The sequence below is a fragment of the Chelon labrosus genome (assembly GCF_963514085.1).
Source record: "Chelon labrosus genome assembly, chromosome: 6".
In the NCBI taxonomy this organism is placed as follows: Eukaryota; Metazoa; Chordata; class Actinopteri; order Mugiliformes; family Mugilidae; genus Chelon; species Chelon labrosus.
In genome coordinates this window covers 14,449,436-14,472,714 of record NC_140342.1, presented here as the reverse complement: position 1 = coordinate 14,472,714, position 23,279 = coordinate 14,449,436, and the positions used below count along the sequence as shown (strand labels likewise).

Sequence of the window (23,279 nt, the reverse complement as noted above, 5' to 3'; positions counted from 1 at the left end):
GTCGTGTCGCAGACTGTAACCCAGAGGTAATATGTGCCCCCTCCCCCCCTCCTGCCGCGTTTGTGGCTCGGGCTCACGCCTGAGAAGAAAGAGACAAACCTGCCTACGGTTGCCCTAAAGGGACATTTTTTATTTTTTATTTTTTTAAATCTAAGCCAATATATTCCATAATACAGCGAGACTCTACACTCACCTTCCAGATTATTATGTACACTTAAATTCATAAAGGTTATGACATCCAGCCAAAAATTTAAATAACCGAGAGAGTTGTTGATTTCGAGTTGTATTGTGTTGCACCGACACATGTTTCTATTATTTTGGCCACCCCATTGTTGTCAGTGAGCTGGACTAAAAACCAGAAATACTTTAGTAGCGCTGTTTCAACAAAACCTGAGCATTACAACTGTCATGAAGAGGGATTTAGTGCAGGCCTATTATATTAGAAGACATTTATTTATATTAGAAGACATTTATTTTCATTAGTGTACCTAATGAATTGGGAAGTGAGTTTGTAAATTTGAGTGTGTAAATTTTATTTGCATGTGAGTGATGCATGGTTTATTATTTACGTGTCCTTGTATGGTGGCCAAAAAAAAAAAAAAAAAGCCAAAACATATTTTAAAGGGAAACTAACTTTGACACAACACCAGGCGCCAGGTCTCATGCACGCAGATGTTTCACCAACAGATGTCAGTACGACTCAGATATTCGTGGGATTGTATGTGGCTGGACATGAATGAAAAGCAACGTATGGTAGCTGTAAAAAATTAAGCCAATAATAATAGTAATCATATAGTTATCATCATTTGGTGGAAGTAAAATTACATTAAAACACAAAACACAGACAAAATGCTGATTGCAAAGGATCACAGTGAATATATGGTAACATTTGGTCGATATGAAATGGGTAAAATATGACCAGATGTTTTTTTGTCTCCTACAAAATTTTATATATATAGATAGAAATATATCTATATAGGTAAAAGCGATTACATTAGTTAGTGAATCTGGCAAACTAGGATCAAACATATGTTTTAAAAGCGGCTGTTATGAAGCCGTCAATCACCCTGATGTAGTTGGGTGTAGAACCTACACAATGGTTCAAATGGAATACATTAAGGTTTGTCCTCAATGAAATGGGTAAACATAGTGCTACTGCTTTTATAGTGTCAGTCAGACACCTGTGAAGAAAAGCACGTGTACAGGTACACACTACAGCAAGTAAGCAAAAATTTTAGGATGAGAAAAAAAACAAAAACAAATAAGCGATAAGGATTTAACGTAGCCAGTTGGCAGAGTACATCACAAGAGGACCCAACACTTAGCCTTGAGGGACTCCGCGGTTTACCTCAGAAGAGGAGGGGCAGATTCCAGGAGTAGCTGAACAAAGATCGGGCCAGTATATCAAGTCACTGATCAAACTGTGCTCAGCACTGAAATATTTCGTCATCTGCTAGATATTAAATTTAAACTTAGAAACCTTGTACTTTTATTGCAAACAACCGCAGTGAATGGTATAAAGGGCAGCGCAGAATTGCCATGTGCTTTGGCAATAAGACTTGTATGCAGTTGGTTCCTATATCTGCATGCGTTTTTGTCGTTTTTGTGCGTAGCTCATAAAGTTCAGTGTGCTTCCACATAGCAAAAATAAAACAATGGACTCTTCTGCACAAATTAACTGTACGCCCCAACTAACCCTCGTATGTGTATGCATCCTGTCAGCTCCAAGCACCCATCATAAGTACATGGCACACAGGAGACTCCATGTTTATTGAGTTGTACAATATTTTACCCAGAGCCTCAGATACTTATAATTTCTCTTATGCTGAATTATTTCCAGCCACCACTTTCTATGTGCATCTAGGTGGTGGTAATTAAACACTGCAACATCGAACCACACCCTCAACTGAAACAATAAAAGTTCACCAGCGTTCTATGCTTGAAGTGCATGTATTTTTTTTTGTTGACATACTGTATGTTGTAATAGATGTTTTTCTTCAGCAGTGTCAGAGGTACCAAGAGGCTGCAGTATTTTTAGCCGCAGTCAAATCTGCAATGCCACTCCCAGGGGTGATTCGGATCGGATCGACATTCAAGGCCCAGCACAAAGAACAGACGGGTTATATTCAGCTGGAATCAAATAAATTGAAACCATTTATTATTAGTGGTTCTTGGTGCTTCTGTGATAAGAGGCTTAATATGTTTGGGTTTTTAACTGTTGTTTGGACTAAGGACGTAAGTCAGTGGATGAAAATCACCAACAATGGCTTTGATTTTTCATATTTAAAAAAAAAAAAATATATATATATGACTGTGGAATTACTGATTACACATACACAACTTGCTAACATGTAAAATAGTTTATTTTTTGTAAATGTTTCTAAATTCAATTCCACAAACTCCAAACCTCATACTCTGTACACTTCAAAAGGCATTTTCCAAAAAAAAAAAAAAAAAAGTAAAGAAAAGAAAGAAAAACAAATTCTGACTACTTTACACGACCAAGAAAATGTAGCACAAACACACTGGCAGGATGATGTAATATCATACATACAAGAGAAGAAAAATATCCAAGAAACAATTTTGTTACAACCATTCATTGAGAAAATATATACAATTGAGTCTTCGGAAAGTTAAAAAAATACATGCCATATACATTACAAGTTCTAAGACTGTCTCCAAAATTTTACAGTCGACTTGAAATTGTGCACGCAAAAACTCTTCTGCTCCTAAGCATGTGACTTGTGAAGTGTCAGTATAAGAAATATTTCTGATTAAGCAGAATGCCATTTCTGTCCGAAAAACAAAACAAAACAAAAAGTAGAACAACCTACAGCCCCCACCCTCCCTCCCGCCCCCAATAACGATTCTTTCCATCACGCACTGGTTCGTCTGAGTCACAACATCATTAGACGGTCGCACCTCATTTTAAAAGTAAAAACAAAAACATGTAAATACACGTTGCTGTTTCTATTTGCGATAAAAAGTTAAAAAGTTGTTTTTTTGGGTTTTAAAACCTAATTCACAGTTCTTTAAAATCAAACCTGATTAACAGCAAACAGATCACAATGATCTCTTACTATTTGAAGTCTATTTTTTTCTTCTTCTTCTTCTTCTTCGTGATTCTGTAACTGATAACTCGTTAGTCAACAAAAATATTTCTTTTTTTTTTGAGTGGTCAAAGTATGTGTAAGTCACAAAACACTACGCTACAATACCTTACTTTTAATACAACAAAAATACTTTGTGAATTATTGTGGTTATATTACAAATTCTGTACAGAATAATCATAATATATACTCTCAAACTGAAATAACGTCCATCTTAAATAAATTTCAATGACAAACAGAACAAAAAGAAAAAAAAAAACAGAAAAAAAAAAAACAATTTAAAAACACCCAAACATCAAGAAGGTTAAGGTAGTATTTGGTCGGTTATTCCTATAGTTTTCTTTATGTACATTTTTTACAAAAGTAACAGCAAGTCTTCTTCAGTCTTCAAAAACAATAGCGATCTAGCCTTCTTTAACTCAATCTCATCATTTTGAGAATAAAATTCATTCACTCAGTAATAAATACAAAACCTCTCGAATTCCACACAAATCACATGACAGAGACCTATGATAAAACTGACTCATGGAATCAAGTATTTAAAAGTTTTTGTGTGGGTGTGTGTGTGTTTGTGTTGTTTTTTTTTTTGTTTATTTTCTTTTTTTTTAGTGCAAGTTAATATTCCCTTCGCGGTATTCATTGCTGTACATTCCTCATTCAGTGATGTCTACATTTAGTCATACGGTATACATTAACAGTATGAAACAAAAGGGCCTGCCCTTAGTAAGCTATAAGGCCGCACCCTGCACAGTGCTTTCTCATTCGCTGGTGGATTCCGCACCCCCATGTACGCCCAACACGCAGATACATACAGACAGACAGAGGCGTCGCATACAACAGAGCCCCTCACATATGGCACGAGTCACGTCCTGCTACTGTGTTACACTTGTCTCCCGCCAACCGTTTTAAACTCCGTGATCTTGATGAACCAACGTGTACATTTCTCCAAGGGTTCAGGCCTTCTGCTCATTCGTGAAATGACTTTAGTGTGAAGTCTCTTTTTAGTCCTCTGTGCAGAGGTTCGCAGCGTCCGCACAAACGATAGCAAGGAATGCATTTGGGTTTGTCGTTTTGTTCAGTTAATCCACTTCCTGCATTCAGGAGCGCCGCAGTGGCAAGCGATCTTGTGCTGGCCCTCGGCGGTGTCAAACTGGTAGTCGAAACACAGCTGGAAAGAAAAACGAAGGGAGAAACGTCCGTTGCTGAGAATTGCATTTGCGCCGTTCGCGTCAACACTCATGAAACGCAGTAACAGAACACGGGACACTCACCTCCTCTCCTTTATCAACGCGGCGAATGCAGCTGATGATGATTTTGTAGCCCCTTTCAAACGTGACCACCTCAGCAACACAGTTAGGGGCGCAAGAGTGATTGATATATCTGAGGAGAAAAAACAAACAAAAAAAAAGTCAAGTATCTTTACACCAATCAGGCGTAACATTATGACCACCTTCCTAATATTGTGTTGATCTCCCTTGTGCCTCCAAAACAGTTGTGACTCATCAGAAAATGGACATGGGCCTTCTGAGGGTGTCCTGTGGTGTCTGGCAACAGAATGTTGTTAGTGGGAGACCTTTGGGTCCTATGGGTTGAGGGGACGGGCCTCTGTGGATCCGACTTGATCCAGTGCATCCCACAGACACTTGATTAGCTTGGGATCTAGTGAATTTGGAGGCCAGGTCAGCACCTTGTGCTGTTCTTCATGTTTTGTTTTGTTTTTTTTTAGTTGTTCCTAAACCGTTTTTGTGTCTGTGTCAGACTGCATCCTGCTGGGGATGGCTGCTGACATCAAGGAGTGTCATTGCTATGGGGTGGGCGTGCCTGGTCTGGTCTAGGTGGGTGGTACATGTCTAAGTAACATGAACACCAGGTCCAAAAGTTTGCCAGCAGAAAATTGTATTGTCACAAGATGGTCAATGGCATTTTCTTCTCCAGTCATAATGGTCATAATGTTGTGGCTGATCGTTGTAAGTTGCTGTAGGTTTCGTTGCTAACAGATTGCACCTGAAAGAGCAGTATGTATCTCCAGTAAAAGCAGCATCCCACTGACTACCACATGTAAAATTCAAGAAGCCTCCTTCTTATTGCTTTTAATCTGAGGCTCCGGGAACAGTGCAAACTGGGACGCCATCTTGGGACCACTATCCAGTTCTTGTAATACATAACGCAGATGTACCACTTGCAGACCTGCGTAGTCCATTAGCAGTGTACCGCACACACGCAGCTGGATTAAGATACCACTTTAATGTTATGCGTGCAGGCAAAGACACTTAACACAGAAGCTACGCAGTGGCAAACAATGTATGATATGCTGCCATGAACGAAGCGAAGCAAGAGCAAGGAACTGGGTCAGTCATTCAAATTAATTAGTCGCCATGTTTTAAAAACCAATATTTTATTCATTACGTCCATGTTTTAGGCTACAGTCTTGCCAGTATGCTCGTTATTATGTTTTGTGTCAGACTATAAAAGACTGTCATCCAATTATCCCATGAAGCGCAACTATTAAGACACTATTAAAATTTAGGGAACAATCTAATTAATAACAAAAGTCTCTAAATAAAAGACATTTACTATTTAAAAAATGTTAAGAAGAACTGTTAAATTAATTTGTGGATCTCACGGTACCTTGCAAGCCCTCCATTTCTGGTGGCATCAACAATGTGTTCGCTGTCGATGCGGAACATGAACACCGCTCGGTTCTGTAAAGGGAGAAAGGGAGAAAATTGCACGCCGTCAGTTTTAGCAAAACGTATTTAAACAAAAAGAATTTAAGCTGAAAAAGTATTAAATACTTACGCATACCTGAGACCTATATATCTTTTCCTTCCTGATGGCAACCTCGTTTCGGAGGACGGTTCCATTGTACTCAATCACCATAGTTTGTTTTTCAATGTCTCTCGCAGCAAACAGCCCCAGGCCCTGGAAATATATATAACACAGCTTTTCATTTTGTCTTCAGGAAACAGAATCCTATCGTTTCAGCATCACGTGATCACAGTCAGGAATATGGTGCTGACTCACCTGGATACGGGAGCGGGCCAGATAGACATTGGCTCTCCACTCGCTCTTCATCCAGCGGTACTGGGAGGACCTGGGGTGCACTACTGGAGGCTTATTATGTGGAGCGCCGCCTTCTCCTTGAGCCACATTCTGGTTAGACCTGGCACTGCTGCTGGACACGGCCTGTGGCTGGGGCCTTTATGTTGAGCGGGTGAACAAGTCATTAAACTTTTTTCCTTTGAAACAACACATGCCCGCAAAAGTCATTTAACGTCAGCTTCAATCAAAGTTACCTTATCACCAGGGAGGCGTAGGGGGAGCTTGTTCTTGGCTGGGCGCGGGCACAACCGGCTGGATTGAACGCGAGAGGCAGCTCCACGAGAGGGTTGCGTCCGTAACGGAACGAGTACCTGTCACAAGCCTCCACCCCCGGGAGCTGGGGTAGAACAGAGCACAGTTCATAGAGATGCAGAACATAATTTAGGGATTAGTTAACATTTTTAAAATCTTGAGCGAAAGCAACAAACCGATTCAGTGATCTTGGTGACTGCAGGGACTGTGAGCCCAAACAGATCCTCTCCTTTCAGGTAAACGGGGAACAGCTTCAGAGTGCCTGATTCAGTTCTTTTCTCAGCAACGGGACCTAGGACCTTATCCCACACTCCTGTGACGGTGACACGAGCACATGACACAGTTAAAAATGAACCGTGAAATGAGACGCAGTAGAGGTTTTTCTACGAGAAATGAGAGCAAACCTTTAGGAGAGCCGTCAGTCAGGACCAGGTCTTCATAGCCCTGTTCGATGACTCTGATGGTAAACTCTGGGAACCCATCCTTGTCTTCAACAGAACAGATATAGCGGCAACGGCGGTTGCCATGGCGCATGCTCCAATAAATGCGGCAAGCCTCATAGCCAACTGGAAATATGGCGGTGGAGGAATGGAAGGCTGCCATTTGTAGGGGGGTTAGCTGGCCCATCGCGTGCAACACCAGGCTACCCACTCGAAAGGTGTAACCTAGTTCTGGTTGCCGCACAGCAGTGGCAATCTGACGCACCTCGTCTCTCTGGACATAGACCCGCCGGAACACAGCGAAGCACCGCAGCTCATGCTCCAGCGCTTGTCCAGCTGTTCCGCGGGGTCTGTGGGCGTGACACAACATGGTCTTGTCCTTGAAGAAGGTGCACTGAGCCTGCAGGGCACAGGTGAAATGGTACACGTTGGTACAGCGTAGGCGGTGGCAGCCGCTGGTGGCTCCCGTCTGCTGGCAGTAGGCGCAGCGTACGGTTTGGCCACGGCGCAGCGCAAGCTCCACGTTGATGAGGGCGCCGGCCTGCGTCTCATACACCTCGGTCGACCACAAGGCACAGTTCAGATGAACCCACACATCAAGATCGAGATTTAGCAGCCTGGCAGGACCATCAGTGATCCCATCTCCAAACTGGTGGCAGAAACAGCAGCGTCTCTGGTCTCGGAGCAAAGCTGGAGGACGCAGGGAGGCCCCAAGCTTCTTGAGGAGCTCATCAATCTTATCCTCGTCTGGGAGCTGGGAATTCCCTCTTGGTATCACCACCTGAACGGTCCACTTCCTCCAGCGGAGTCCTTTCTGTCTCTTTCCCTGGTGCCAACCGTCGTGGAGCCTCGGCCGGGCCTTAAGCTTCACTGTCACTTTGAGAGCATCGGACTTGGCTTCCATTTTGGGCGTCTCACCCGCCATAGGGAAAGGGATAGGAGGAGTGGAGGGTGGCGACTGCTTGGGCTGAAGCTGGGCCAGGCAATGAACATCCAGTGAGGACATGTTGTTACTGTACTGGTGCTGAGTTTTGGAAAGGCTCTCTGTTTGCTCAGAGGCTGGGAGAAGGGACACTGATTCCTGAAGAGATGAGACAAGACGCGCGGCGTTACACAGGTTATATTAAAATCTTTATTTTTATTTTTTTTCCCCGAGCGTTCCAGTCATACAAACCTTCGCTTCTGTGTTTGATCTGGATTGCACTGATGATGACGAGCAGTAGAGAAGGAAGCAGCTGTGGCTGCAGAAGACGAGGTCTTCTTCAGATTTGAAACGACCTTCATGCTGCTGGGGGGGAAAAAAAAAACAGTCCCAAGTATTAACAAGCTGAATAAGTTTGACCAATGTGAACTGCTGTAGCTCAACTGATGTTAAACGAAATTATGAAATAAACATCAAAAACATTCAATATTTAAATAACCAAAATTCTCAAAGTCTGAAGTCACGGGGTACGCCATTTAACCCACTAACTGATTTGAAATAGATTTAACTCCAGCAGGCAGGATTTACATATCATGGGACACGCACAGCACTACAGTAGCACAGTGTGTATGAATATAAAGATGTGTGTGGGCCTTCAAGGCCTTCTGAGAGCAGACGGCACTGTACATCCTCTAACGTAAGGTCTGAACATCCAGTCTCTGCTCCCACAAGGAAATCAATAATAAAATGATTTTTTATTTTTTGTTTTTTTTGGGCAAAGGGCCGTTGAACTGCACTGCACCGTGTGTACGCTTAATGCTGCACTTTATTAAGGTGTACACCACTTCAGTCGTGATGAGAATACAAACACTCTCGAGCATCCATCACCTCATGCTGTGATGTCTGAGTAGGAAACTGAGAAGCAGTACATGCATTCAATCTCACTAAATCGGCTAAAATATCACGAGTGTTTTCAGTTTAGAGGTGGTGTGACTGCATATATATGTATATATAGCATTTAATCCTTATTAACTTGAGTACCTTCATGTGTGCAGGGAGGTCTTTGATGGCTTTCTGCACTCCATTTCCCAGAACCACCACCTTACAATGGCAGCACCACTGAGGTTTACATCCAGGGCTGGCAGGGGTCTTATGATCAGGTCCTCGTACTGCAGCAGAGCCTGAAGCATAAGAAGGGATTTACAATTTAAAATTAATTCTACCATTCTGTCAGCTCACAGATGAATGATGGTTTATTTTGTGTAAACAATTAACAATAAAATCTCCTTTTATAGGAAAAAAACTAAATCTTGTAGTTGAGAGAAACTGTGAAATGAATAAATATGCATGTCAGAACCTGGTGTACACACTGCCCTCAGCCCCAGATAATAATAAAGGCAGTTTGTAAATAGTGTTAAGAAAAACAACTGCTCCTGTGGATGTTTTTTTTTTTCCTTCTTAAATTACATATTAAAATCGTGTTTCTGAATTGTGCTTTTTCACAAGGTCTGATTATATTTAGCTTAAATCAGACATGACATTTCAATTACAGACTGTATTACAGTACCTGGGGGAACTGGAGATGCTCTTGTTTAATTTAATTTTATTCCCTCACCTGGGCTGTTGGGATGGAAACGGAAATGATGCGCCTGCTGCTGCTGCTGCATCATTCCATGCGCTCCACCGGGCCTAATCATCTGCCCAGGCCTGCCGTGAAACCCTCCGTTGTCACCTTGTTCGTGGAAGAGCATGGGAGGCCGAGGATCCATGCCATGGGGGCCCATTCTCGGACCACCGAGCATAGACAGGGGTCCTCTGTCAGGGGTGCTGCTGACTTCATAGCTGCTGGGGATCTTGACACACAGCAGGTCTGAAATGGCTGCCACGACCCCCGTTATGTTCTGAGACAAGCAAAAAAACAACAAGACACATGCGTTTTTCATCAAAATTCTCACCGATACATTTTTAAATGTCTATATCATATATAAGGTCAGTCAGGTGTGAACTGTATTCTCAGGTGCAGCCCCTTGATTTGGTTTGCATGCTTAGTTGACTCTCAATGTCAGAAAGTAGGTGAAGTAGATTCCAACTAGGGCGATACGACCTAAAAATTTTTAAAATTGTAAAATTTTTTCCTTCTTAAAAATAATGGTGCATTAATAACAGGATAGAACCCGATATGCATCACAAATGCACTTATTATAAAAAAGATTCTTCTAATGTCGGCCGCTTTTATCGGGTGTTTGTGTACCGCTGAGGTCTTGCGTCATCTTGTAGTGAACAATATTTCTCCCACTCTGCTGCATGCCTCTGTTTGAGATGCTGAAATAAACTGGTCGTGCTGCTGCCTTTAGTTGCAACAGCTTTTAAACGCAAGCTTTGAGACAAACTGCAGTTTGCTCGAGGTCTGATGCCACAAAACGGAACCAGTGTTACTGACGAGCCTGCGCCTTTTTTGGGGGCAAACTCTTCATTGCTTGCTGCCGTGTTTTGATAAACTATGGGAGCCCATGGGGAGCAAAGGAACTGGAAGTTGAAGGAAAATACAACTACAAAAAATCTAAACCACAAGCCCCAGCTCCAACAGCACCACAAAGCTCTAAATAGCATGCTTACTTTGAAGAGGAAAAAGCAGAAATTGAACATGACATGGGACTAACAGATAATGATGGCAACATGACCCCTCTTGTATCCACAACAAGAAGTGGCTACCACTCAAACATCTGCTAAATGTTAAGCCTAGAATCCTGCACTACTTTTCTTATTCAGTGTTATTATAAAGATGAAAAAAAGGCTATGGTTAAAAGAGTCATCACCTACACAACTAATTTAGAAAAACTTTATTTGTCATGTGAAACTGAAGAAGCCAGACAGGTAGAAACACGTTACATAAGAAATAACAAGGCGCCATCAATTGTTTAAGAGTCTGTGATGCAACTAAAAATAAAGGTAAGGCTACAGTCGACGCTGAATTGCTGAGACCCCGGTTAAGTATTCTTACCTCAGCTGCAGCTGGTCTTAGTGTGATGGCTACAGACACCAGGCCTTGTTTGGAATCGTTTGACATGGGGCCAAAGGGGGAGCCAAAGAACATCGAAGAGGGTTCGGTCTTGATATCCTGCAGTTTGATCTGTGTCCCTGGAAAATAAAAAGGAAGGACGTTCTGAAAAAACTGCCACACAGCTCATCTCTGATCACACCGACTTGCTTTTATACGCAGCACAAATAATGGCATCTGCTCCGCATATGCACGCTAGAACACATGGTGACGGCTTGGGAAAAGAGCACATTTGTCTATTGTGTTTGGCTGAACAAGAAAAAAAAATTTATACTTGTGTTTGACTGCTTAACAAGGACAGGGCCAAGGATGTGGAGCAGAGAACATACATCAGGGTATTTGTGGACGGGTGTACATTTTTTTTTTTCCCGGTACACGCTGTGTGTTGGCTGTTTGTAAATCAAAGACCATCAAATCAAATTTCCATCACATGGACACTTGAAGATATGCGCACTTGGAAACCACGACCCGGCCTTCAAGATGGGAGTTGCGTGTTTAAACTGCACACCAAGTTTCAATTAAATCTAACTGGATGATTGAACAGCGCTGAGTTGTGGTTGTTTACCTTTCCCATCAGGCGCAGGAAGCATGGGGAGGACGGGTGACAAGCAGGGGGACAGCGGCTCTTCCTTCACCAGAGACAGGTCTGGGTAGCGGCTGATCTCCATGCCAACCACGCTCTCGGGAGATGAGGATGGAACGAAGCTGTCAGGCGTGTCCCTGTCCTTGCCAGGCTCCTGTCCTCTGTTACTGGAAAAACAAACAAAAAAAAAATATAAGAATCTCTGCAGCCAAAACCAGGCGGCTCAAATAAACTGTCATTGCATCAAGCGCTGTTATTTGTTATTTATCCATTACCTGAGCTCTTCCTGGTTGTTGTGAGGAGGGGTGGGAAGTGAAGCTGGAACATCCACAGTTTTGGGACCCTGAGCAATGGCCCGGGCTAGGAGATCTTCCTCGGTCCTAAATGGGACATGCAACGGCTTTGGGACCAGGCCTTTGGACACTGTAATTTAAAAAAACAACAAAAGAATGTCAATATGTATACACAAGCTATGCTAGCATGTGATGATTGCAATATATGACATGATGTATGTAATTTCCTTGAGCAGGTTTTGTGATTATGGTATAAAATATAGTGGGAAACATTATCTGGAGGAAATTATTCTTAAAAAGTCTTCAGAAATGTTAAGACACTCCGTCTTGAGTGCTTACCCATGGCAGCAGCTTTGCTTGCCAGCTCTTCTGTTGTGGCAAACCCGTTGATCATTTTCTGTCGGTTCACAGGTGGCGGGGTGGGAGGAAGAGACGCCGGCGGCGTTGGTGGATTGCTCAAGTTACTCTGCTGCAGGAGTCAAAACCAATGCAATGTCAGCACACTAAGCTACAGACAGACTAAACACACGACCCTGTGTTTACCTCGTTTATCCTTAGTGTGGTTAGCACATCTCACCTTGTATGCCAGCTGGGAGTAATAATCAGAGACTCCATCTAGCGAGGCGCTGCCAAAGGTACCAGACAAAAGGTTCTCTCCGTTGAGCTGGCCGCTGCCGTAGGGAGCGAAATGGGCAAAGTTGACACCAATCAGTGGCTCCATGAGGGGCAGCAGGGAGAGCTGCTGTGTCGGGAGAGAAAAACAGAACCAGCGGAGGGGTTAGGAAGGAAGGTTCACACATACAACATCCCCACCACAACAAGTGAGAGATCCTACTTTGTAATGCGGCTGCTGTGTTTTTGCACAGTTCAATTTTTTAGGAACATATCAGGAGCATTAGTTGTGCATTTGGTACGTAGGATTAGATTAGTTCTCCTGAGAAAACACCCAGAAAAGGTTACCACATGTAGACAGTTCTGTCTGAATTGCAAGCAGCCTTGAGTTCGGATCAAGTACCGGAAAAATAGTGAGCTGTTTAATCTCTAGTCCAGCTATCTACCTTATTTGAGACCAGTTAACTCTAAGCTGTTTGCTTTTCTGAAGACACCCGTCAGTCACAATTTCTGATTCATTCAAATCAAATCCTATATACGTGAGAAACTAGCATACTTATGTACAAGCTCATATAGATTTTGCTGAGCTGTATTAAATGTCAGTGATGATAACGGGCGAGTCAGCTTCATAAAGTTGAAATTAGTAAACCTCAATCAATGAGGGACTTGCAATATAAGCACGCCATCAGCTCTCCTGAATAATAACAGCTTCTAATACCTGGGTGTGCAACTGTCAGTCGGCTAGTGCCTAATTACAGTAATATGCTTATGATATGTGAAATTAGTGTCTGTGCACTTGGCAGAGACAATTTTCTATTCTGGCAGTAATTAATGCTGTAAAACTCAGAATGAAGCATTCGTATTTTAAGCTATAATCTTTCTACCGCCCTTTGTTCCCGAAGACATGCAGCTCCTACTAAATTGAAGAACAACATTTGATGAGATGTAATGTAGATGTAGTCCATCTTACCTGTTTGATTTGGGTCATCACACTTTCGGGGCCGGAGTGCATCAGTTGCCTCTCGTCTCCTTCCTTCTTCCTCTTCTTGTAGCGGGACGCAGGTTTCTCCCCTCCTTTAGGTGCCCTCTTGTTCCTCCCCTTCTTCTTCTCCTGTTCAGGGAGCAGAGGTCCAGGAAAGTCAGGGGTGCCATCTGAATAGGCCTGAAGACGATAAAATAATATTGCTGCATAAAAAAATCAAGCGGAAACCTAATATCACTTAATTAAGATGATTTCAAAAGCATCGTTACACATTGCTGTGGCCCTTGAGCCGAGTCGCAACAAACATGCTACGACTTATTCAAATATACCGACAGCAATGACTCATGCCGATTTAACTGTGACGCGCCTCCCATCTGAATCACTTAGCCCCGTCTATGACTCACTGTGTTGATCACCCCCACAGCACTCCGCAACCGTTAGATGAACAAAAACACTCACCCCATTGCTGTCTATGGAGCTCTGCCTCAACAGGGCTTTGCAGTCTGTGGCCTCCTCCTCCTCTGAGCGCAGGCTTTCTTCTGACCTCTGCTGGGACAATCCCGGTGGAGGTGTACTCTTGTTCTTCAGAAGGTGTTTCAGTAGTTCATTGCCTGCCTCCCCCTTGTTTGGACTTTGCCCAGCAGGGAATGGAGATGCACTCCCTTTGTTACCCTCTTCTTTCACAGAGCTCATCTCTGAGCCAATAGTCCCATGACACTCACTGGCATCAGTCTGCTCCAGCTTTATGTTGCTGAGGATCCTGTCATGCTCCTGAGCCTGGGCCCTTGATGCGTCCGATGACAGACTATGTTGTCCGGATTGTCCTCCAGAAAGCTGCCTCTCAAGCTCTGAGTGACTGGGGGTGGACGATCCCAGCAAAGGGGACCTTGACAAGTCCTGGTCTCCGAAGAGATGGGTGTTTCTGGTCGGAGTTGAGGAAGTGTCCGAGACGCATGGCGTGAGAGGGGCTGTGAGGTCGGAGTGTGGCGTTGAAGGCGTCTTGACAGAATCTGCGTCGTCATCTTTCTTCTTTTTGCGGTTCCTTTTCTTTTTCCCTTTTTCGTCTGGGATGATGTTGGAGTAGAGCTGAATGAGAGACTGCCCTGCGCCTGGAAAGTTGGATGGCAGAGGTGTAGACGAGTCACCCGCAAACGGTGGACCCTCACCTGGCATCTGAAGCATCATTCCTGGTCCGCTGAACTGGCGAGGCCTTGGATGCCCGTGAGGAAAGTTGGGTCCTTGCAGGCCAACATTATCAGGCCCCATACCCGGCCCCATGTCTGGTGGCATCATCCCATTCCCCATCATGGCTCTCCTGTCGCCTTGCATAAATGTTCCAGGTGGTGAGCTCATACCTGGCTGCATGCCCTGCTGCTGGGGGAACATTGGTCCAAGTTGCTGTTGTTGTTGCAGAGGGGGTCTCTGAGGCTGCATAAAGTCCTGCGGCAGCTCTGCATTAAAAAATGGCATTTGAGAGAGTGGGGCCATGTTCCCATCTGGCCCCATCATCCCTTGCTGCTCCATCTCCATACGATGCTTCAGCGCTCTTTGACGTTCAACTTCCTGCATGAGCTGCACCCGCTGTCTTTCCTGCTGCTCTCTAAGCCTCTCCCTCCTCTCACGCTCCTGGAAGCCTTCGCTGAATGGGTTGTTGTCGTCAAACTTCACACCACCCGCCTGCATGGGCTTTACGCCACCTGGTGGAGCGGGTGGTGCCTGGGGCTCCACAGGCATTTGCGTGTGCTGAGGTACATTAACCATTGGCATCTGAAGGGGCTGAGCTGAATTTCCCACCGGTACCTGAGGGGGTATTATAGGAGGCATTCCTGGTCCACCCATGGGCATAGGAGCACCGGGATGCCAGCCAGGTGGAGGGTTGGGCATACGAGGAGGTGCATTTGGTTGGCCAGGATGAAGCGGCATCTGCATCATAGGGTTCATAGGAGGCTGGACGATAGGCGGCCCACTGGGAACCATGCCAGCAGGTCCTGGCAAAGGGAGCATTGCAGGCATCATCGGAGTCAAATTGTTTTGCTGCTGTTTCACACGGTACTCCTCAATAAGTTCAGCATGTTCCTTCTGCTGCTTGCGGATCTGAAACAAGACAAATAAAAATAATGATTCTCTATGACAACCCCAAAGCAATTATGCACGGCTTGAAACGGGTTCTATGCCATACTGGTGAGGAAACCAGTTTACCCGAAGAAGAAGTCGAGATATTTTACTTTCAAGTGGTAACTGAAAAATGTATCTTTGAAGTGAGAGTTGGAAAGTACACTCTGCCAAGAGCATTTTTTTCTTTTTCTTTTTCAGCAGTGCACTTTTAGGGAGTCAAAGCAGGTTGACAGCTGCAGTGGAGCAATATGTGTGTTTTGAATTCCTCGGTTTGCATATTATTTTTCAAGTCTGCTTGGTAAGAGAATCGCTAGATGCGCATACCCTACCAACACCGTGTTTGATCAAACTGGACTAATATTAACACAAATTAGTTCTGCAATAAACGTATGTCCTCATTAAAATTAAATGAACAGCATAAAAGAGAACTGAAAATAATGAAAATGAAAACAGACAAGTATGTGTGTTCTCTTAAATTTAATATGCACCCTGACATTAATGACGCTGATTTTCTTGTAATTAGGAAGACTGATGAACTGAAGTTCCCACACACTGGGAATAACATTAGCCTGGCTGGAGGGCCAGATAAGTGTTAATCGACAATCCTTACTTTAGACATTTAAACCATGCTCACAGGACCAATAAAAGGACAAGGCCTAGGGCAGCCACTGTGAGGAGTAGTGGTGAGATAGAATTCAATGGTCGGAGCCTGACAACCTGAACATTTACCTGCTCCAGTTGTTTCTGCACTACACCCTGCTGCTCTGTGACATGTTTGAGCTGCTCCGCATCCTCCTCTGGGAACTCTCTCCCTGCCTTCTTAGCTGTTCTCTGCTTGGCAGACAGGGCTTTCTTAGACTTCCTGTGAGCTCCGATCTTCTCTTCCAGAAACTTCTGCTGCATTTGAAGTAGTTGCTGAGTCTCCTGGAGCCACTCCTCATACTGAGCCCTCTGAGCATTGTCTGTAACAAGAAAAAAGGCCCTTTATTTAGCAATCCTGACAGCATAAAAAACAAACATCTTTATATTTCTAGGCCAAGCTGAACTTCAAACAAAAAAATCTGAAAATGCATAGAAATCTTTAGACAACTTACTGACAAATCCTGGTCCGAAGTTGGGAGGATTCGGTCTCGCTACTTGTGTCAGTTTGCCATCCTGATACCAAGGCAGACAAGGACATTATTCTATAATTGCAACTAACAGCATGAAGATTTAAAATAGCATCTAAGCAGAGGAATGACAAATTACCTGTCCAAGAACTTGTGGAGGAAGGGGTGTGCTTTCAGGACAAGGTGGTACAGGTACAGAAGGAAATCTGTGATACAGCAACATAGAAGAATTATAATAGCATTTCTCTTTTATAGTGAAAACATATCCAAGTGGTTTAGTTATTAATGCCAATACATACACTCCTGCAAGAAGCTTTTTATTTCTCATTTTCTACTCATGCTGGAAAATATATTAAGGTGGAACCAAAATGAATTCTTCACCTGTTCATGACCATTGGGGCCATCCCCATGTTGTTCTGAACCATGACTTTGTTGATGCCTTTTAGGGCAACCATTTTGGCTTTCATGATGGGGTCAGTGATGGCATCAAAATCTGCAAATGACAAACAGCGCACTGTCAGAGATAATGGCTCTGGGAAAAAAAAAGATTGTCTCAAATACTGCCCAATTTTGACACCTACAAGCAGTGGTCTAAATATTTTACCTATGTTGGGGAAGAAGGAGTCACTGGAGCGCTGTCTTATCATGGCCTGCATCTGCCTCTGCTGCTGCTGTTCTTGCCTCTCCTGGTCTAAGAGGTCCTGCAATAGTAGTGGCTGCTCCTCCAGTAGAAGAGGACGATGTTGGCCATGCTGACCCATTGCCTGGCTCAACGCTGCCTGCTGGGCCTGGCTCAGACCACTCTGGTCCACTCCAGGGTTCACCCCCACCTGATGGTCTGCCCCAAATCCAGTCATAGAAACATCTCCTGCAGTGGTGGTGTCAGATATTGTTTGACTCATTGTAAGTCCAGAGGTATGTTGAGTATCAGTGACTTGGTTCTGCTGGGCCATGAGGTTACCTCCTTGATTGACAGATTCAATTATTGGATTTAATGACTGCTCTTCAGGTTGCTGTTTAATGAGTAAACTAGACAGGACTGGGGTGGAGTCAGGGAGAACTCCCTGCTGGTTTGAGATTAAGGTGTTTCCAGGAGCTTGCTGGTCTGCCACTTCAGGTGGCTTCGGACAGTCTTTGACTTCCGTTTTAATTTCCTGCCCAAGCGCCAAAGAAGCAGAGTCGTGATTCCCAGGGACTTCCAGCTTGACTTCATCTGAACACTGCTCACTTGTAGCCTCTGACTTTGCCAGTACAGATGTTGAACTGGATGAAGCTTCGCTACCAGTGTTTGTGTGTTTGTTGGCGTCTGCCATGTCAGAATTATCATCCATGGGATCACTGAGATCCAGTTCCTCATTAAACATGTCTTTCTTGATGTCATCTAGATCGGGGTCTGTGTAAGCGATGATGTCAAATTTCCCAGATGTTAGAAAGTCATCAAGGTGCAAATCATTGGTCTCCAGATCTAGGTCTTTGCCATCTTCAGGGTCCAAATTAAGGTTTTCCAAGTCAGCATCTACCAGGTCTTTCACTTCCACGTCCTCTAGATCTTTGACTGCAGATTCTTCTGCATCCAGTTTTTCCTCCACACTTTCAGTGTTCGTCACAGTCTCTGTCTGAACAGTAGGGGGTGCAGATAGGATAATGGATGCTGCCATGTTTTGGGTCTCATTTGAAGCAGGCTGGCTCATAGATCTCATCAGTGGAGATTGTTTGAGAGTGTTGTTTCCTTGCATCTGGCTTTGCTGATGAAGATTATCCATGCTGGCTGAGAGCTGTAAGTGGCCCGTCTGATTCCCCATATGTTCTACCATTCCGAGGCCCTGATTCAAAGCGAACCTGGAATCATGTGGTCCTGGAAAACCTGCTAGTCTTTGACCCTGCAAGTTGGGATCCATGTGGCCTCCCTGCATGGCAGGTGGAAATGGCATACGTGGCCTATTTTCTGTTGCTCTGTGTCGCAGCTCAATGAAAGGCTGGCCCATGATATTGTGCTGTTGCATTTGCATACTGCGTGGTGGGAAGTGCTGGGGCAGCCCCATTGGGTTTCCTCCCATACTTTTTGCCATTTCAGCAGACATGGACCGCCTCAGTTGATGAGGGACATCCTGCATTGGATGTTGTCCCCTTGGAAAGAACTCTTGGTTTCCATGAGGTCCCAAAACCCCAGGTGGAAAAGTGAACCTAAAGTAGGATTTAAAAAAAAACAAAAACATATATAAACCGAGAGAAAGGGCAGATCTACATTTGTGAAATACCATGTTATTAATTAACCTGAAACACACTCGAACACAAACCTTGGTCCTTGATGCCTCAAATTAGGATCGCCAGGATGTGGGCCCCGGAGGATTTGTCCTTCATTAGGGAAAGCGACACGCTGATCCCCTGGTAAAGGTCCAGGAAATCTCATTGGTCCTCTCATGGGTCCTTGTCCAGGATAAGGTGGAGGAGGCCGGTTGAACATTTCTTGTGGACCGGGGCCCTCTTGGGGCCAGGGCCGTGGTGTTCCTGGGGTCATGTTGCCAGCAGGCTCCTGAGGGCCCCTCTCCTGTCGAATGGCACTCCTCTGTTGCTGCTGCTTCAGGATTAGTTCCCTAATTCGTTGTCGCTACAAAACAAAACAAGTTTTTTTTGTAACAAAAGATTAATAAGCAATGTACAGTTACAATAATGTAATGTGAAAAACTTTTACATCGTATTTACTAAGACTGAGGAGATCAAGGGATATGACATGACTGAAGAGCAGCACAACACTCACACTTTTGTTTTTATATGTTGTATATTTTATTTTATTGTTTGTTTCCACTCTATTTCGACAATAACGTAAGAATTATGAGATTTAAAACTGAACAGAAACCACAGTATTAATTTACCTGTCTGAGTCTTTCCTCGCTTTCAGCAAGTGCAACACCTTGAGTCTCAGAGGATGCACCAGGCATTTGTAGGTTGTTGGACAGCTGGGTCGGGTCTTGAGGGCCAGTTCCATTGTTACCCACAAGTGACTGATCTTTCATATCCAATTTCTCTGTTGATTGTGGACGAGGGGTCATGGGAGCTTGTTCAAATGGGTCATGGCCAGGTGTTTGACTGGGTCTCCTCGAGGGTGACTGAGTAAACCCATCTTCTAAAACACTAGGGACTTTTGGCTGTTGAGAGTCCGGATGAGGGAAGGGTTCTTGAAGCCTGCCTTGAGGTGGTGAAAAAGGATCTTGGCCTCCCATTGGTCCTGACCTAGGCCCCTGTCTGCTGAGCAAATCAGGACCAGGCCTTGGGGTCCCTGGCGGCTGGGCATACGGATCATTAAGCATTGGTCTGGGTGGTCCAGGCTGGGAAAACATGTCAGCACTTCCTGGCCTTGATGGCCCAGGTGTACTAGTAAAAGGCTCCATCGGCCCTCTCTGGCTACCCGGTGACTTGGAAAATCTTTCTCCCACTGAGGGCCGTGGAGTACCTGGTGGCTGAGCATAAGGGTCCATCGAGTGGGAAGGCGACATCCTCTGTCCTGGATGGGACGGATGAGAGTACTGGTTCATCCCACTGGGACGAGGAGTAGCCGGAGCCTGTGAGTAAGGGTCCTTGGACGGGCTAGAGGTGTTTGATGGCTGACCATAGTTGTCATGTGGACGTGGTGTGCCAGGAGGTCGAGCATATGGTTCAAAAAATGGTCGAGATTGAGCACCAGGTTCGTTGATGGATCGCTGGTTACCTGTAGGCTGAGAAAAAGGGTCTGTAGGTGGCTTGTTGGGACCAGAGGGCTGGGCAAAGGGATCATATGTGAAGTGGTCAGGCCTTGGAGTGGAAGGTGCGTGTGCATAAGGATTTCTAGACATTTGAGTCATTGGTCCTGGCTGAGCAAACGAGTGCCCCTGAGGATGATGCTGGACCATTCTGGGAGGACTGGTGAAACTGTCATTCCCAGATGGTCTTGGGGTATGTGGGGGCTGTGCATAAGGGTCATTCTGCAGATTGTGGGAGAATCTGTCATTTGGATGTGGACCTGGTCGGCTGAAGGGATCCTGAGCCTGTGGAGGGGGCATGGGTGTCTTAAACAGAGGGACCGAGCCAGACTCATTACTTCCAGGGATTGGTGTTAGCAGAGGCCTTGAGTAAGGGTCAGACAAGATCATCCTGTTCTGAGTCATGCGCTGATAGGCATCATTTCTGATCATGGGCCTTGAGTATGGGTCTCTGCCTGGAGAACCCATTGGGGGTCTACCTTGAGCAGCCGGACTGCCCCTAGGTGGACCCATGGGCCTCAGAAAAGGGTCCATTTCCCCGGTTGGCCTTGGGGTGTCAGGTGGTTTGGCATAAGGGTCACTGCTCATTGATGTTGGGGAGCCAAAAGATTCATGAGCAGGAGAAGGCCTCCCTCTGTCCTGCTGCTCCATTAAAGAGGTGGGGGATTTACCCGATTCCATAGGCATTCTGCGACATGTATTTGGTCCAAGAGTTGGTGGTCTTGGGGTTCCAACCATCTTGGCATATGGGTCCCATGGAGAAGAGGGTCTGGAACCAGAGGATCCTGGTGAGAATACCTGTGGAGACTGAGGTTGAGAGGAGGGACCAGATGGAGGGGGAGGAGGGGGTCGTAAGAACACATCCTCCGGAGGCCCTGAATTGGGTGTCCCCGGTAGCTGCGGCCTGGCAAAGCTTTCCTTAGGGTTGAGCTGCTGTATGGGGGACATGCTACCATTACTGGGCTGGGAGGCCGGGCTCTGGTTTCCACTGTTGTTGCCATCACCATCTGACTGGCCAGTCTGCTGTTGTTGCTGTTGCTGCTGCTGGAGTTGCTCATTTTTAACTTGCTCCAATTTCTGAGTGGCTTCAATCTTGGCTTGCTGTTTGCTTTTTTGCCTCATTTGCTGTAGAAAGGACAGAGTAAAAAGAGGGATTAGACCTCAAACATGGATACAGCAATTATCATTGTCATGCTAAAAATGAACTGGACCTACTAACCATCAATGACATCAGGGTTAATGTGGAGGAATAGTGCAGTTGTTTAGGGATCTTTACTAAACCACCACTTCTTAGCTGTCTTAATATAATGTGGACCTGCCGCTGCATACGCTGACTACATTGCATACACTCTTACCTGTCTAAACTTCCACTCTTGTTCATGCTCTGACTCTTTTGGTTTCAAAGGGTCTTTAAACAGGAGTTCTGTGTCTAGTGGTATGTTGGGATCAAACACCTCAGGGGGCTGTTGCTGTGGATGGTGCCTCTTCACCGTCTCATTCGACATCTGGACTTTGTTGATGCGCAGGGCTGCTCGGTTATCTCTTGCCTTTTGCTAGACAGCAAATCAACCACAATTACATATTAGGCATAAATATTTCATAAAATGCAAGAATACAGAAAAAAAGAGGCTACCATAATTCCATGTAATAAGTGAATGAAATTCTCCTTCATATCTATGTAACTATATTAATCCCATTATAATATGTGGGGACTCGTACTGACAGGCAAGTTTATGTCAGAAGATCACTTCCAGCAAAGAATTGGTGAATGATAAACATGACTTTAAAAATGTACTAACTCTCAGATGTATGGGTCAAGGACTGGCCGCCATTAGAAACCAATACACCAAAACAGGGAATAAGAATTATTCTGGCTACAGTTTTGCTATAGTGGTAAACAAGACAGTAGGTCATTGGAAGTGGCCTCTGCCAGGTAAAATTGCTTCTAGTGAACTTAATTACTGACACCATAGTGAGATCTAAGACCGAGCATGGTGTGCAATGGTAATTAGTTCACATAGAAATGGCTTGGAATGGATTTCCAATTGTATTGGCAAAAGGCAAGATGCAGGATCCATGAGTCAGCGTCCACATACTAATATCTCAGTGCAAAGCGTAGTGACAGATTAGGGGCTAACTTACTTCAAAGTGTTAAGATGTTAAGAAAAATGTCAAATTTAACAGTAAAAGCAATCTTACCACATATGGGGCCCTGTCTTGTGAACTAGCTTTCCTCCAAAGTTTTGCAATTTGCTTTACTCTGGTAGACCAGTCTGTTGGAGGAATAAGAGAAGGAACTGTCACGCCAACAGGTCTCAACAAGCATACAAGGCAGTGTGAACAGAACAATGAGCAGAGATAAGAAGCATCAATGATAACAGATAGAAATAGAAATAGTACAATAGAAATATGTACAGAGAGGGGGAGCTTTACAGCCATGTACATACCTGGGTACTCTTCTTTGAGGTTGGGGAAATTGATATTGGTATACAGGACTGGTGCGACAGTGGCTAGCTCCCCAAGAGTCTCCTCCTTCTCCCACTTGAGTGTACTCCTTTGGGCATTCGACATGGCTTCAGTCTCCCCCTCAGGCAAAGATCCAGTGGGTGTAGGGCCAGGACCATGGGCAGGGGACTGCCATGGTCCAACCGCCTCTCTCGTCATCTGATTAAATTTTCTGTCCCTGTAAAACCAATGACAACAGCTCTTGAGCTATTCATCAATTTCAAAAAAATAATACTATTTATCTATCTGGTATCAATGTAATAGTTTTAAAAAAGAGAGGAGTACATTACCTTGGATTGTCAGTGAAAGGCATACGGTTAAGGGGGGAGAAATTTTCTGGGATGCAGGGCCCTGCTCCGGGATTTGTAGGGAAACGTTGGTTTGGTCCCATCATACCATTGATCATTGGCATCCTTGGAAACATGGGATTCCCTACACACATGATTTGAGAGGTGAATT

General features: G+C 44.6%; 1 protein-coding gene across 13 annotated transcripts in view; it reads right to left on the bottom strand.

The window, feature by feature from the left end:
• Positions 1 to 3,540: 3,540 nt before the first annotated feature.
• kmt2cb (lysine (K)-specific methyltransferase 2Cb) overlaps positions 3,541 to 23,279 on the bottom strand; it is a 60,874-nt gene continuing 41,135 nt past the window's right edge. For 5 of the 13 annotated variants that reach the window (XM_084546380.1, XM_084546390.1, XM_084546385.1 and 2 more), the window contains 29 exons: positions 23,111 to 23,252; positions 22,763 to 22,998; positions 22,515 to 22,588; positions 21,671 to 21,868; positions 19,452 to 21,440; positions 18,876 to 19,186; positions 17,183 to 18,762; positions 16,960 to 17,071; positions 16,718 to 16,784; positions 16,564 to 16,624; positions 16,199 to 16,431; positions 13,814 to 15,448; positions 13,343 to 13,534; positions 12,338 to 12,502; positions 12,100 to 12,229; positions 11,743 to 11,890; positions 11,450 to 11,634; positions 10,828 to 10,964; positions 9,442 to 9,727; positions 8,868 to 9,007; positions 8,079 to 8,192; positions 6,869 to 7,985; positions 6,641 to 6,777; positions 6,407 to 6,549; positions 6,135 to 6,309; positions 5,910 to 6,032; positions 5,739 to 5,812; positions 4,382 to 4,490; positions 3,541 to 4,278 (listed from right to left, as the gene is read on the bottom strand). In XM_084546380.1, the coding sequence (XP_084402506.1) occupies positions 4,186 to 4,278; positions 4,382 to 4,490; positions 5,739 to 5,812; positions 5,910 to 6,032; positions 6,135 to 6,309; positions 6,407 to 6,549; positions 6,641 to 6,777; positions 6,869 to 7,985; positions 8,079 to 8,192; positions 8,868 to 9,007; positions 9,442 to 9,727; positions 10,828 to 10,964; positions 11,450 to 11,634; positions 11,743 to 11,890; positions 12,100 to 12,229; positions 12,338 to 12,502; positions 13,343 to 13,534; positions 13,814 to 15,448; positions 16,199 to 16,431; positions 16,564 to 16,624; positions 16,718 to 16,784; positions 16,960 to 17,071; positions 17,183 to 18,762; positions 18,876 to 19,186; positions 19,452 to 21,440; positions 21,671 to 21,868; positions 22,515 to 22,588; positions 22,763 to 22,998; positions 23,111 to 23,252 (10,106 nt within the window). In that variant the 3' untranslated portion in view covers positions 3,541 to 4,185. The remainder of the gene's footprint in view (positions 4,279 to 4,381; positions 4,491 to 5,738; positions 5,813 to 5,909; positions 6,033 to 6,134; positions 6,310 to 6,406; positions 6,550 to 6,640; positions 6,778 to 6,868; positions 7,986 to 8,078; positions 8,193 to 8,867; positions 9,008 to 9,441; positions 9,728 to 10,827; positions 10,965 to 11,449; positions 11,635 to 11,742; positions 11,891 to 12,099; positions 12,230 to 12,337; positions 12,503 to 13,342; positions 13,535 to 13,813; positions 15,449 to 16,198; positions 16,432 to 16,563; positions 16,625 to 16,717; positions 16,785 to 16,959; positions 17,072 to 17,182; positions 18,763 to 18,875; positions 19,187 to 19,451; positions 21,441 to 21,670; positions 21,869 to 22,514; positions 22,589 to 22,762; positions 22,999 to 23,110; positions 23,253 to 23,279) is intronic. The other 8 variants (XM_084546388.1, XM_084546389.1, XM_084546386.1 and 5 more) reach the window with 7 other exon arrangements.